Raw genomic sequence first — 13,772 nt, 5'->3', positions numbered from 1 at the left:
TGGCAGGCAGAAGCCATGCTTCTTCAGCTCCTTGCCCTTAGTCATTTTGCAGAGTCTCAGCCTTCAGATCAGGTGTAGATGGACAGCTGTTTCCTCCCACAGACAATGGGTCGTCAGGCTCTGTTATTGCAGGGGTGGAATCTTTGGACATTTCACTACTGCAGTCATCTGTGGGAGGCTCTTCAGCTGCAGAAGCCTCATTGCTCCTAGGAGGCTTTGGCGATAATGGAGCATTGCGACTCAGACGCCTAACAGGCTGGGGTGGAAGTGGTGGTGGCACAGAAGGAGCTCGCACAGGCATCGCAACTGATCTTCGAGGCAGGGCTTTGGGAATGGAAGAGTCAGGGGCAGGAGGCTTGGTTTGTTGCTGCCCAGAAAATAGGGTTCGAGGCGGGGGTAGGGATGGAAGGATTGTGGGTCGAGGTGGGGCAGTCCGCTTTGCTGCAAGGCAAACAACAAAACAAAATCCAGGTTTTGAGAAAATTCTCTTTCTGGTTGAAAGTTGTTCATTATCCATTTTATCTCTACACAGCAGCTCTGCCCCCTGCCCACTTCTAGAGTTGCTAAGAAAAAGATCTTTTAGTCTGGATTCATGTGGCACTTCTGGAGTTGAGGCCTCTCTGAACAATCAGTTTAGAGGGAAAGATCTAAGAAGGAGACTGGCTGGTGTCGGCAGCAGAAATCTAGGGGCATAGGATGATTTCACACTAAGGGCACAATCCTAACCAACTGTTCAGCACTGGCATAGCTGTGCCAATGTGGCATGCACTGCATCCTGCAGTGGGGCTTCCTCAAGGTAAGGGCATGTTTGTTACCTTACCTTGGAGATACATTGTGGCTAGATCAGTGCTGGAAAGTTGGTTAGGATTGTGCCCTAAGGCTGCAATCTTATACACACTTTCCTGGGAGTAAATCCCATTGAACTCAACGGGACTTACCTCTGTGTAGACATGCTTAGGACTGTGCTGTAAGGCACTTTAGCGCCATATAGATAATGCCTTTTCTCCAGTCAGTTGCAAGCAGAATTATAACTTGTTCTACACATGAGCTATTTTCCCCTAACATCATACACCACCCATCCCATACTACAAATGAACAGTACATGTATGACAGAACTCTTCTCTGCAGAAAACAAGGCAATAAATACTGTTAATAAATACTGTTAATAATAATGAACAGAAGAACAGCCCCACTGGATCAGGCCATAGGCCCATCTAGTTCAGCTTCCTGTATTTCACAGCGGCCCACCAAATGCCCCAGGGAGCACACCAGATAACAAGAGACCTCATCCTGGTGCCCTCCCTTGCATCTGGCATTCTGACATAGCCCATTTCTAAAATCAGGAGGTTGCACATGCACATCATGGCTTGTAACCCATAATGGATTTTTCCTCCAGAAACTTGTCCCTTTTAAAGGCGTCCAGGCCAGGTGCCATCACCACATCCTGTGGCAAGGAGTTCCACAGACCAACCACACGCTGAGGAAAGAAATATTTTCTTTTGTCTGTTCTAACTCTCCCAACACTCAATTTTAGTGGATGTCCCCTGGTTCTGGTGTTATGTGAGAGTGTAAAGAGCATCTCTCTATCCACTCTCTCCATCCCCTGCATAATTTTGTATGCCTCAATCATGTTCCCCCTCAGGCGCCTCTTTTCTAGGCTGAAGAGGCCCAAACGCCATAGTTTTTCCTCATAAGGAAGGTGCCCCAGCCCAGTAATCATCTTAGTTGCTCTCTTCTGCACCTTTTCTATTTCTACTATGTCTTTTTTGAGATGCGGCGACCAGAACTGGACACAATACTCCAGGTGTGGCCTTACCATCGATTTGTATAACGGCATTATAATATTAGCCGTTTTGTTCTCAATACCTTTTCTAATGATCCCAAGTATAGAATTGGCCTTTACTGCCGCCACACACTGGGTCGACACTTTCATCGACCTGTCCGCCACCACCCCAAGATCTGTTTCCTGATCTGTCACAGACAGCTCAGAACCCATCAGCCTATATGTGAAGTTTTGATTTTTTGCTCCAATGTGCATGACTTTACACTTACTGACATTGAAGTGCATCTGCCATTTTGCTGCCCATTCTGCCAGTCTGGAGAGATCCTTCTGAAGCTCCTCACAATCACTTCTGGTCTTCACCACTTGGAAAAGTTTGGTGTCGTCTGCAGACTTAGCCACCTCACCGCTCACCCCTGTCTCCAGGTCATTTATGAAGAGGTTGAAAAGCACCAGTCCCAGGACAGATCCTTGGGGCACACCGCTTTTCACCTCTCTCCATTGTGAAAATTGCCCATTGACACCCACTCTCTGTTTCCTGGTCTTCAACCAGTTCTCAATCCACGAGAGGACCTGTCCTCTAATTCCCTGACTGGAGTTTTTTTAGTAGCCTTTGGTGAGGGACCTTGTCGAACGCCTTCTGAAAGTCCAGATATATAATGTCTACGGGTTCTCCCGCATCCACATGCCTGTTGACCTTTTCAAAGAATTCTGTAAGGTTCGTGAGGCAAGACTTCCTCCCTCAGCAGTGATTCTCCCTGATTCTCCCTCAGCAAGGCCTGTTCGTCTATGTGTTTTGAGATTCTATCTTTGATGAGGCATTCCACCATCTTACCCGGTATAGATGTTAGGCTGACCAGCCTATAGTTTCCCAGGTCCCCCCTCTTTCCCTTTTTAAAGATCGGCGTGACATTTGCTATCCTCCAATCTTCTGGCACCGTGACCATTTTGAGGGACAAGTTGCATATTTTAGTCAAGAGATCAGCAACTTCATTCTTCAATTCCTTAATAACTCTTGGGTGGATGCCATCAGGGCCCGGTGACTTATTGATCTTTAATTTATCAATGAGGTCTGAAACATCTTCTCTTTTAACCTCTATCTGACTTTTCCTTGGTCAGGAGGGGCCGTTCAGGCAACGGTATCTGCCCGAGGTCTTCTGCCGTGAGGACAGATGCGAAGAACTCATTTAATTTCTCTGCCATCTCTAAGTCTCCTTTTATCTCCCCTTTCCCTCCCTCACCATCCAGAGGGCCAACCGCTTCTCTGGCAGGTTTCCTGCTTCTAACATATTTGAAGAAGCTTTTATTATTCCCCTTAATGCTGCTGGCCATGCGTTCCTCATAGTCTCTCTTGGCCTCCCGTATCACCTTCTTACATTTCTTTTGCCAGTGTATGTTCCTTTTTATTCTCCTTATTAGGGCAAGATTTCCATTTACGGAAGGAAGCTTCCTTGCCCTTTACAGCCTCTCTAACTTGGCTGGTTAGCCATGTGGGCACCCTCCTGGATTTAGTGGAACCCTTCTTTCTTTGCGGTATACACCTCTGCTGGGCCTCTATTACTGTTGTTTTAAGCAGCCTCCATGCACTCTGGAGAGATTGGACTCTTTTTACCTTCCCTTTCAACCTCCTTCTAACCAGCCTCCTCAGGTTAGCCTCCTCCAGGCGGAAGTCCACCTATCTACATGCCTATCTACGCGTTCAAGAACTGTTCTGCAATCTAGTTTCTAGTTTTAAAAAATCACTTTAAAAACAGGAGGCTAATGTGAAAAACACAGGAATGCAGTGATTTGGGAGCAGTCATGTCTGAATTCTTGGGAATAAATGACGGAGTATCAATTTTGGTGAACTAGGCTTACCTTTCCGTGAGGCATCTTCAGCAGGAGTAGGAGTTGGCAAGGAGGCTGCTGTTTCAGGAGGAGTTTCTGTCACCTTTGAGGGGACTGTTCCTGGAGCTACCTCAGGATCTTTCCTGTCAGTGGGGAAATGGCTGTCAGCAGGAAAAAGGTCCCCAAAGACTGCACACCAGTAACTGATGCACAAATGAATGGCACCCTATAGGCCCTTTCCAGACCAAAAACACACTCCCCCCACCCGATGTAGCTACAGTTGTTTTATCATGAGCTTTCCCTCCCCAGCTCACATTTTTCTCGTGACAAAAATAGTGATTTTTTATTAACATGTCTCCCTTCTATAATGTCTGTATCATTTTCAGAGGGAAGATGAAAAGAGCAATTTCAGAGAAAGCTTGTCTTCAAAACTTGCAGCTTTTAAGTGGAAAATTAGATCATATATGGCATGTTTGGATGAGAATGGGAATCTTGAATTTTCTGCAAATGCTTCTGTTGATTCATCTTACAATGGTAGACACAGATCATACAGTCTTTAAAGATGGCTGGTGCTGTGTATTAATGTGTGTATTAATGTGTGATGTGTATTAATGCTTTGTAGCTTTCTGCACCAGTTCCTAGGGCTGGTTATGTTTTTTGTAACGTTGTGAATGTGTTTGTCCAAACTATTTAAAACCAAAGGGTGAGGTTTTTATTGCCCTTTAATGTTTTACAAAAGGTGCTTCCATACAATGATCAATCTCTAGCTCACTGTTCTAGGGAAGACTATGTCAGTCATAATAAATACTTAAACTTACTTTTCAACAGGTAATGGTGAAGCAGGTTCAGCAGGAAGCAGTGAGGTTGTGGGCTCTTCTGTTGTAGGGGCTTCACAAGATTTGGTGTCTAACGCAGGAGTGAACTGGCCGGAGATATTGAAGTCAATATCTTAAAAAAAGAAAAGATAAAAATTAGTGAGACCAGCAGAAGGTCTGAAACCAGACCCACTGGGAGATTTTGTAAGACCTCACAACAACAGGCTATAGTTTGGATCTTTTCCAACTCTGTGTCCCATGTTATGAACTGTGTGATCCTTGACAATCAACTCCCCCTCTAAGAGTCAGTTCCCTCTACTTTGGAGGATAGATACAGGCCTTCTCAAGGGCAGCTGCAACATTCTGGGAATGAAGACAGTCCTGTTCCAATTGTAGTGCATCACTGTAACCTAGAATACACCATGGCTTTTCCTGTATGTCCCAGTCACACCAGCATAGCTCTAACTGAATTGTTCCCAGTTCCATTAGGGTAAAAGAATTAAGGCCAACAGATGATTGACTACCTCCTGGAAAAAGGATATCAGCATTTTGTATTAGAGGTTCCACAACTCCGACGACTTGGATGGAGGATACAGAGGCCATGTCTAGCTGTACCTGGCACCTGAGGGAGAGAAAAACGAATGAAGAAAACTATGAAGCCAAACTCCATGGGGGTCTGTCCAACTTTTCTTCCCTACTGTTCCATCACTGTGTCAGGACTGAAAATTTCACCCTGCTTTTTCCACTGCAGATCAGCAGACAGGAGAAAGTTCAGCTAGGGGAATTCTGCATCTCTTAGGCATATGAACTTTTTTCAAGGGCTAGATCCGACACCTCTACTAGTGAGGGTGAAAAGGACTTTTGTTCACTCCTTTTATCCCGGTGTCTCAAATATCTTTGTGCAAAAATGTCTGAGAAAACTCCACCTTCCCTAAGTGTTTATTATATGTTTATTATAGATTCAGATGCCCAGGTTTGACAAATCACAGAACTGGGGGATTATGAATGACCAGAGATTGACATCATTGTCAACTACTGGTGAACTTTCACAAGGCACTTAGCTATCCATAATTCTTGTGTAGTATAAGGGAGGGGTGTAGTATAGGGAGGAGGAAGAGAAGATATAGGGAGCCAGCACTGGTATTTTCCTCCACAATGCAACCAAACATACTACAAATGTCAGTTGTAATATTTCTCAGCTGCTTCTTGTATTCTTTCTGGTTTTTAGAGCAAAGAGGAACACAGCAGCTGAGCTACACTGTAGAAAGGAATTGACAACAGCCATCAATTTAATTCTGAGGGTAAATTTTAGTTTTAAATTTTGAAAGAAGGGGATTTAGTTGAATCAAGAGGTACAGTAGTGGAAACTGTAGATATTCTAGAAAGTTTGAAAATACTGGCTCTGAAATTCAGCGAGGAACCAATCAGAATTTTTTCCCCTTCTGTTTGACACAAAGGAACTTGTCAGTGCTTCCATTTCTTGGGAAGCCTTAATAAATTTAACAGCCAGGAACCAGGTGAAAATAAGAGTCGCAAGTAGCTTCTAGATATGACTTAAGAACACAAGAACAGCCTTGCTGGATCAGACCATAGGCCCATCTAGTCCAGCTTCCTGTATCTCAGTGGCACACCAAATGCCTCAGGGAGCACACAAGACAAGAGACCTGTATCCTGGTGCCATCCCTTGCATCTGGCATTTTGAGGTTCTGAGGACTTATCTGGGACATGGTTCCTTTAGGACCCTGGATAAAGACAGAAGGACTGGCGGATGAACGTCTCCTCTAACACTGTTGCAGTGAGAAGGAAAATTGTACTTTCTAGGTTTTTCATGTGATGAAATGAGCAGATGGCTTGTCCTGGATAGAATATGGCAGCAGTTCTCACATTTTTTGGTCACTGGAGCACTTTACACTCCTAAAAAGAGTCTTGGGGAACCCCAGAGTGCCAGTGCAAAAAGGCAGGGGACAGACAGCGGCCACTTACAGAGTGTGTTCATGGAGTGCCTGAAAGGGGGGCCCCAGAGCTTCTAGGAGCACACTTTAAGAAATGCTGGAATATGGCATCTCTGAGATGGCTCAAGTTGGCACAGTGAACAATTCCTAATTAGACTGTAGCATCTAAACATCCAAATATTAACAGATGGAATTGAGAGCACTATACATTACCCTTCAGTCTGCTGAGGCCACAACAGGTTGGGCCCAAGGACAATGGCAATGTTGCTAGGAGTCATTTTATTTACTTCTTGCTGTTCAGCCAGTTTGGCTAAAAATCGGATCAGATACCTGTTGGAAGAAGGTCATAAGTAAGGCCAGGGAGATGTTGCCTGGATTTTCTGGCAGGGCTCTTGTGAACATAAGAACATGTGCTCCATTGCCAATTAGAAATTCAAAAGGGCAAAGCTATTCCCAGCATGGAGAAGCAGCGGTGGGGCAAGTTTTATCCATTGGATTTCTGTTCAAAGCCCCAAGTTCACAAGCCCCAAATGCTAAGAGGTGTGCCTTACCTCAGGTTGTTATAGTTGTCCTTGGGGAGACGACTACAAGCATCTTTGAGGTATTCCAGGCGGCTCTCTGGCTCTTTGACACTGTAAATGAAAGGGTGTGTTATTCTTTCCAAGAAGAGAGGACAGGAGCCATGGCTAATTCAGAAGGAGAGGGGTTCCTCTATGATCGTTACGTCTGTTCTTGAATTTATTGCCTAATGTGCATGTACGTTTCATTCAGCATCTGCCTGGGCTTTCTCTGTTGTCTGGTCTCTGGAACTTTCTCCCCCTTGAACTTATAATTGCCCCTTCCTTGCTGGTCTCCTGCAGGCGGGGGCGGCGTAACCTTTTTTCCACTGTGCTATATCCCTGATAAAAATGCCATCCCCCCTCCTAGCTCACTTCAAATGGCATGGTTTTTTTCCTGGGACAAAGAGCAGCTTGAGGTGTGTACAGATGTAATTTACATTGGAAAACAGCATTACGGAGAAAGAATCAACCCTATCTCCCTCCACTCCAAGGTCCTGTTCAGGATCTCCTGCCCTGAAAAAAAAAAATGCAAGCATCTCCTTTGCCATGTTGAGTTTGGCCATGAGCATACAACACATTTAGATACTTGTCCATTTTTAAACCCAGTGGAAGGTTGTATCATTCTCCTTAACGTAGATGTTGTTTGTAATGAGAACATTTGTCCGTAACGGCGTTCAGCTTGATGTGTGCAAACTGAATTTCTAATGGAGTCTGAAACAGGGGCTAGCTTTTTCCAACACAGGCTGTGCAGATCACCAGCTAATTAAATTACTCTTAAACTTAGCACTGAGTCCATCCAATGAACATAAGCAGTAAGAATGCACATCTTTCTAGTTCCAGCCTACCTGGCAGCTTTGAGCCAATCATCATAGAGTTCAAAAGTCATCAGAGGCTGGGGCAGCTCTCGCAGATAACATTTCAGTGCACCTGGGATGGAAGCAGACAGGTTTCAGAGATGGTCAATATGCCCACCTGGTCCTTCTCAGCTTTTCAGTTCCTACCTGCCACAGCATGAGGATCTGCATAGAATTCCTCCAGAGTGCTTGAGCCACTAGCAAGACTGTACTTCAGCTTCCTTAGCACAGAAGCCCCAGCTGCCAACCGGAAGAGCCCCTAGAGAATGGAGATGAGAAAGAAGAGTAAGGCTATGCGATTACTAACCTAGCAAAGGCAAGGTTGAGCACTTATTGGGTGGCATTTACCTCCTCCTGCATCCCTGAACTCAACAGCATCATGACACAGGCTTCAATAGGGAGTGCAATCTCCCGCCCTGAAGTCTTCAGATGAGTTTCAAGTGGCATCCCATAGACCCCTGACACAGCTGCATCTGTTGGAAATGGGGAGTCTGAAAAAAAGAATGGGAAGCAAATGACAAAGAATAAAGCTGGTTGTAGTGATGCTCTATAATGATTTCTATGACAATCTAGAAGATCTTTGAGATTAGGAAGCTTAAAGTTTCATTTCCAGACTAGATCAGCTAGGAAGTTTCCAAAACTCACAACCTCTGAAGCAGTTTTTCAGGAGTGGCCTAGAGAAGTTCAGTTTGGTTTTCCAGTAAGAGAGATGGCTGAAAGATGCTAAAGCCACTTTCATGCCTTCTCAGACCTGGCCCATACATGTGGTCAGAATAAGTTGGTAGAACAGACTGCAATACTTCAAAGTACAGGTAGAAGATACCATGTTTGAATGCTTGTTCATGTATACACACCCTGCAAGCAGAAACTGTCACACTTGTGGAAAAAAATCTAGGCTAGCCCTATCCTTGCCATACTCATTTTCTGTTTTCAGAGAGAGTTTTTTTTTTTTTTAACATAATAGAGGAGCATTAAAAAGTGCATTTCTCCAACTGCAATCTGAAGTGGTACAGTCCTTTCTACAACCTGAGCATTCTCCTGCTTTGTTCTGGTGTCATCGATAAACCCAGCTTCAGAGTTTGCCTCAGAGGGAATGAGAACAGTGTAGGAGCCAAGATGACTTCTTCCCACTCCACTGGGACTTTGGATAGTTTGGTGCAGAGATTTATGTTTTCTAAAAGACACCAGAATATGCTAAGAAGAAAAGTGCTGACAGCTTTTATACACAGACATCTTGTTGGTGGGAGAAAGCTGTGTGGAAAACGCATTCGGTTCCTCCACAGTCATCAAATGAGTGACAGACTTCAGGGCACCCTGCAAACTAGGCTCACTGCACCACAGGTCTGCTGTCCCATTCACTTCAAAGCACTCCCCTTGTCTACAGTTTCTAGTGAACCATCATGGAGTGACAAAGCTGCTGCCTTTCCATGTCACCATGCCATTGTTAGGATTGACTTGTATCCAGATACCTGTATTTGTATCCCTTGTCTTGTTGGCATCCTTCAGTCTCGGAAGACTATGGTGTCACACTCTGAATGGTGGTTCTGGAACAGAGTGTCCTCTCCAGTGCGTGAAGCCTGGGTAAAGTAGGTATGGAGGATAGGCTGTTACCCATGCAGCAAATCCCCCCTCTCTGCGTCGCTGAAATGGTCCAATGGAAAGGCAGAGGCCAATACGGTTGGTTCCAGCGGCTCGCAGGAGTTGCCAGAACATGACCGTGTTCAGCCATGAACTGCCTCAGGGACTCCGGCTCCGGATTTTGCCTCGAGGTTGACTCCTGAAGCCTTTTCTGTAACTGGATGTAGCCACAAGGCAGTGGAGGTTTGGGATCAGAGTTTTCCTTCTCTCAGATGAGCTGCCTTCCCAGGCTAACGAGTCCCATCTATCCGGTGGCTGTTTAGTCGCCTCTTACGACAAGTACATCCAAACTGAGGGCCTATTCTTATCCCCAGCCCCCAGGGGATAAGAATTTGTATCCAATACTTTTCAAACAAAGGAGCTCAGGGCAATACAGCTGTCCCATTTCATATTCTCAGCAATCCAGTGAAGCAGAAGGATGGATGAGCATTTTCTGGGGTGAGTAGGGACTCAAACCCAGATCTTCCTAGTCTTAAGTTCAATGCTGTATTCATTACACTACACCATGTCATCTCCTTTGGGGACATCACCACATTCAGCTCTGCAGGACCACTTCTCTGGATCTTCAGGGAATGGAAGACTCATTTACCCCAGCCTCACCTCATGTAAATCTTTGAATGTACACAGCTGTCATTCTTTTATCATGGTAGGAAGGAGGTGGCCCAATTGTAATGTACTGTATATACCCAGTTTCACAAACTGAGGAGCTGCAGCCAACCCTAGCTCTGTATCAATACACAATATATGCACAATCAATTAATGATGCATCTTATATGTCAGTGAAGAGAGAAGCAACCCTCAGCCCAACAAGAAGAATCTGGATTGTCTTTTGGTTAGACTTCAAAGGTGCTCTAGGACTCTTGGTGGTTTTTGGACTAACACGCCTACTGCTCTGGAAGAATTTGACCATTGCTGATACACAGCACATATAATCCGTACTGCTCTGTCACCTCAAACCCCTAGCTGATGCAGCAGGAATAAACTTCTGTTTTGACCCCTCTCTCACATGGCAGATCAAAGATCCAGTTTGACTTGTACCTGGCTGGCTGTGAGTCTCCTTCAGCTCTGCCAAGGTAGCATCCAGAGACCCCAGGGACTTCCGGTGATACTCTGCTTGAATTTCCAGCAACTAACAGATTAAAAAAAAGATACAAACAGAACTTTATTCTCATCTCATTATTCTTGCAAACCCTCTCAATCCCAAGGCGGTGGCATATCTACAGAAAGTGCAGAATGAGAGCAAAGGAGGGTGTTTAGATAGTTGAGTCTTTTTTGGTGAAAATTACCTGCAGGGGGAAGGGTTCTGGTCATAAGGTAAGGGACATAAGTTATGGGTATTTAAGCAGAAGACTTGCATAGGAAGATATAGCAGGCACAACAGGGATAAAGGAAGTGACTTACTCTGATAAAATACATAGCGTAGCTGTCCTCCTTGGTGGAAAAGTGATATAGGTCTGCCATGTACTCATCCTAGAGGATAAGAGGTGGGGAGCATTATACTTTGGCCCCCCTTCATACAGAGTTGACTATAGGTATGTCCTACCTCCCCCTTCCCTCTGTTAATAACTACATTCTCCTAGATCCTGCAGTCTCACTGTTAGGCGTACTAAGGTGGTGATTTCCAGGATTCAGTAGGATGAATTTCAGGATGTGTGTGCACCACGAGTGAGATCTGAGACATGCTTAGACTACGCATGTGCATCCTGCTCTCACCCGGTAGGGTTTTCAAGGTCCTTGGCCTCTTCTAAAGTAGTAGGAGTAGCACAGTGACAAATGAGTCAGCACTGATGACGCTGTAAAGCTTCATGCAGCATCTGCGGCAGAAATTCTATTTGCAATTACTCTTATTTGGCAGTTGGACCTCACTTGTGGGATCCAAATCATGACCCACAGCATGGTACTGGTGCACAGACTAATTGCGCATCACTGCAGAGCTACGGCACAATCGGTCTGGAGATTTGCAGTGGTACAGACGTGCCTATAGGCTGTGTTGGCATCAACCTCATCATTTTTCATTCCATTTCACCTTTTTGTCCCTCACTGACTCACTTTTCCTGCTCCCCCATCCCAGTTTTTATATGTGTTAGTATACTAATTTGTTTCCCTCTGCAGAACTAGGAGAGGGGGAACATCTTTTAATCCCAGACAACACAGTCTCTATTTGCACCCACCTTGCTCTGCTCAACCCTCCTCCTTGTCTCTTCTTCCTCTTCCTTCAGATTCTCCAGTTTGATGGCAGCGGATGACGCTCCGGGACCAGTGCCAGCACTGACAGTGTTACCGGAGTTCCTGGTAGCTTGATTCAGACTGCAAGTTCCCAAAAAAGAACCAAAGGTCAATGGCATCCAAACATTCAGTAATGCCTGAGACAAAGAGCTCAATTACATTTCTGATAGGCTGTGCTTTCATGCTGCTGCATGTGTGAGCTGCCGAGGCCAACACAGCACTAACTCATGCTGAACTCACATGCAAGTAGCCACATGTTCTCATTTCAGGTGGACTGGGAACGCCAAGCACTATAAGCCATTGTTGAGCCAGTCATGTTGAAAGTGGGGGACACAGCTCTCTGTCTTTAGGTTTTGATATGTGTTGGCCAGTGATGGAGCCACAATGGACACTCAAGGGTAGCTGGCTGTTTGGAGTATCTGGGATGCCAGTTATCTGTTGAAACTTTTCGGTATTACTACCACCCTTAACTCAGTAGTAATGGTAAAGGGAACCGTTTATTTATCTCTCTGAATTTGTAGTCTGTCCCCTCCCGCTGGTAAGGCATCAGCAACACTGTCTCCTTCCCTGCCTTTCTAACAGCCCCGTTGCACTGAGAGTTCACTGTTGCAAACGCCCCACCATTGTAGGGTTTGTGTGTGACCAACAGTAGTTTGGCAGTACATTAGTAGGAAGATCTGATTGAGGTTTCCCCTACAGCAGAGTGTAACTACCGGTACTTGTGGTTTGCTGTGTGCACCTCGTTTGCTGAACTGTGTGAACACACACAACCACCCACCCTCTGTACATTGTTTTTCCATATGAGAGAGTGCACTCCAGCCACTGTCTTTCTTCTTGGTAAGTGAGAAACAGTGTTAGTTCACTGCTGTATGAGTGGGGATTAAAGTACTGTATTGCAGGAGTTCAGGGGGAAATAAGCAGCCATTGATTGACAAGAGAGGAACACACACATGTGATTAAAGCCTTTTTGTATGTGTGCTTGTATGCACAGACAGGTAGTGAAAGCAGCTAATGATACAGGACTGAGTGTGTGGTGGTGTTGACTCATATTAAAAGTGAGACTTATGTGGCGCATTAAAATGGGCAGATAGGTGGAGATTGCCATTAGAAACATATCTGCGTGGATCACGTGTATTTCCGTTCAATTTCCACACTGAGCCAGTAAAGACCTATGTTTTTTTCTTCTCCCTATCTCTGTTTAGTAGAGCACTTAAAGGAGTTTACAGTGTCCTTTTCTTCTGAGGTCGGCTTATTTTAGGCGAGATGATGACTAAGACAAAGTCACAAGTTTAATCAGCTGGCATTAGGCAGAACCATATGCACAGCCTACAACCATCCATGCAAACATTACGCAGCACTTCATTGTTTTGAACAGCAACAGGCAGTGTTCATAGCAGAGCTGACAGAATAGAAAAGAGCTTTTCAAATCCACCATGGACCTCTGGCTGAGCAGGGGCTGCATTTCAAGGATTTGGCCCCATTTCTGCTCTCAGTCAGTCAGTTCCCCAACTATCCACTTCTGTAGGATTAATCAAGACCGCTCCATCTCTCCCCCTCCCCTCACACCCGTCTCTCAGTACCGGCTTTTGATGGTGTTCCAGTCCAGAATATGTTTCTGAAGGTTCTTTTTGTGTTTCAGGATGACGGGCAGTTCCTCCTGGGGGAGATTGGAATGGGGTGAGTTAGTCACGGCAGATCTTGCCCATTCATTATGAAGGACTATATTCTTGTTATGTGCAATGGTCAGAGGGGATAAAAGAGAGAAGCAAAGGAGGGCCAGAGAAGGAACAGTCCGAAGAGCAAGCTGAAAAAGGGGAGAGATGAAGGATACCTCACTCCATTTATTCAGGGGCTGAAGGACATCTCTCTCTAGGGCTATTTCAAACTCAGCAAGTGTCCTGGCTAGCATGCTCTGAATGAAGCAGCTCATTTCCAGTGCTTTCCTGAAAGCACAGAAAGAAGAAACAGTTATGTGAGTGAGTGAGTGTAAAAATGGAAGCTAATCTTTGATGTTTAGGAGAATGTGAATCCACAGTGAGCACTGTCTGGGTCACTCTATTTTGAGTTATCGGCACACAGGGTTTAACGTGAGCTAGGAAACACCAGGATCTGATCCACAA

The 13,772-nt window shown here is 45.2% G+C and overlaps 1 protein-coding gene across 1 annotated transcript in view; it reads right to left on the bottom strand.

The window, feature by feature from the left end:
- SH3BP1 (SH3 domain binding protein 1) overlaps window positions 1-13,772 on the bottom strand; it is a 33,657-nt gene that overhangs the window by 7,817 nt on the left and 12,068 nt on the right. The window contains exons 5-18 of the mRNA XM_066634466.1: window positions 13,484-13,595; window positions 13,233-13,309; window positions 11,598-11,733; window positions 10,828-10,896; window positions 10,465-10,555; window positions 8,137-8,279; window positions 7,936-8,047; window positions 7,780-7,861; window positions 6,926-7,006; window positions 6,588-6,704; window positions 4,947-5,044; window positions 4,426-4,555; window positions 3,638-3,750; window positions 51-441 (exon numbers count right to left, since the gene is read on the bottom strand). Of these exons, the coding sequence (XP_066490563.1) occupies window positions 51-441; window positions 3,638-3,750; window positions 4,426-4,555; window positions 4,947-5,044; window positions 6,588-6,704; window positions 6,926-7,006; window positions 7,780-7,861; window positions 7,936-8,047; window positions 8,137-8,279; window positions 10,465-10,555; window positions 10,828-10,896; window positions 11,598-11,733; window positions 13,233-13,309; window positions 13,484-13,595 (1,752 nt within the window). The remainder of the gene's footprint in view (window positions 1-50; window positions 442-3,637; window positions 3,751-4,425; window positions 4,556-4,946; window positions 5,045-6,587; window positions 6,705-6,925; window positions 7,007-7,779; window positions 7,862-7,935; window positions 8,048-8,136; window positions 8,280-10,464; window positions 10,556-10,827; window positions 10,897-11,597; window positions 11,734-13,232; window positions 13,310-13,483; window positions 13,596-13,772) is intronic.

This window comes from Tiliqua scincoides, chromosome 7 (genome assembly GCF_035046505.1).
Source record: "Tiliqua scincoides isolate rTilSci1 chromosome 7, rTilSci1.hap2, whole genome shotgun sequence".
Classification (NCBI taxonomy): Eukaryota; Metazoa; Chordata; class Lepidosauria; order Squamata; family Scincidae; genus Tiliqua; species Tiliqua scincoides.
This window is presented reverse-complemented; position numbering and strand designations above follow the sequence as displayed.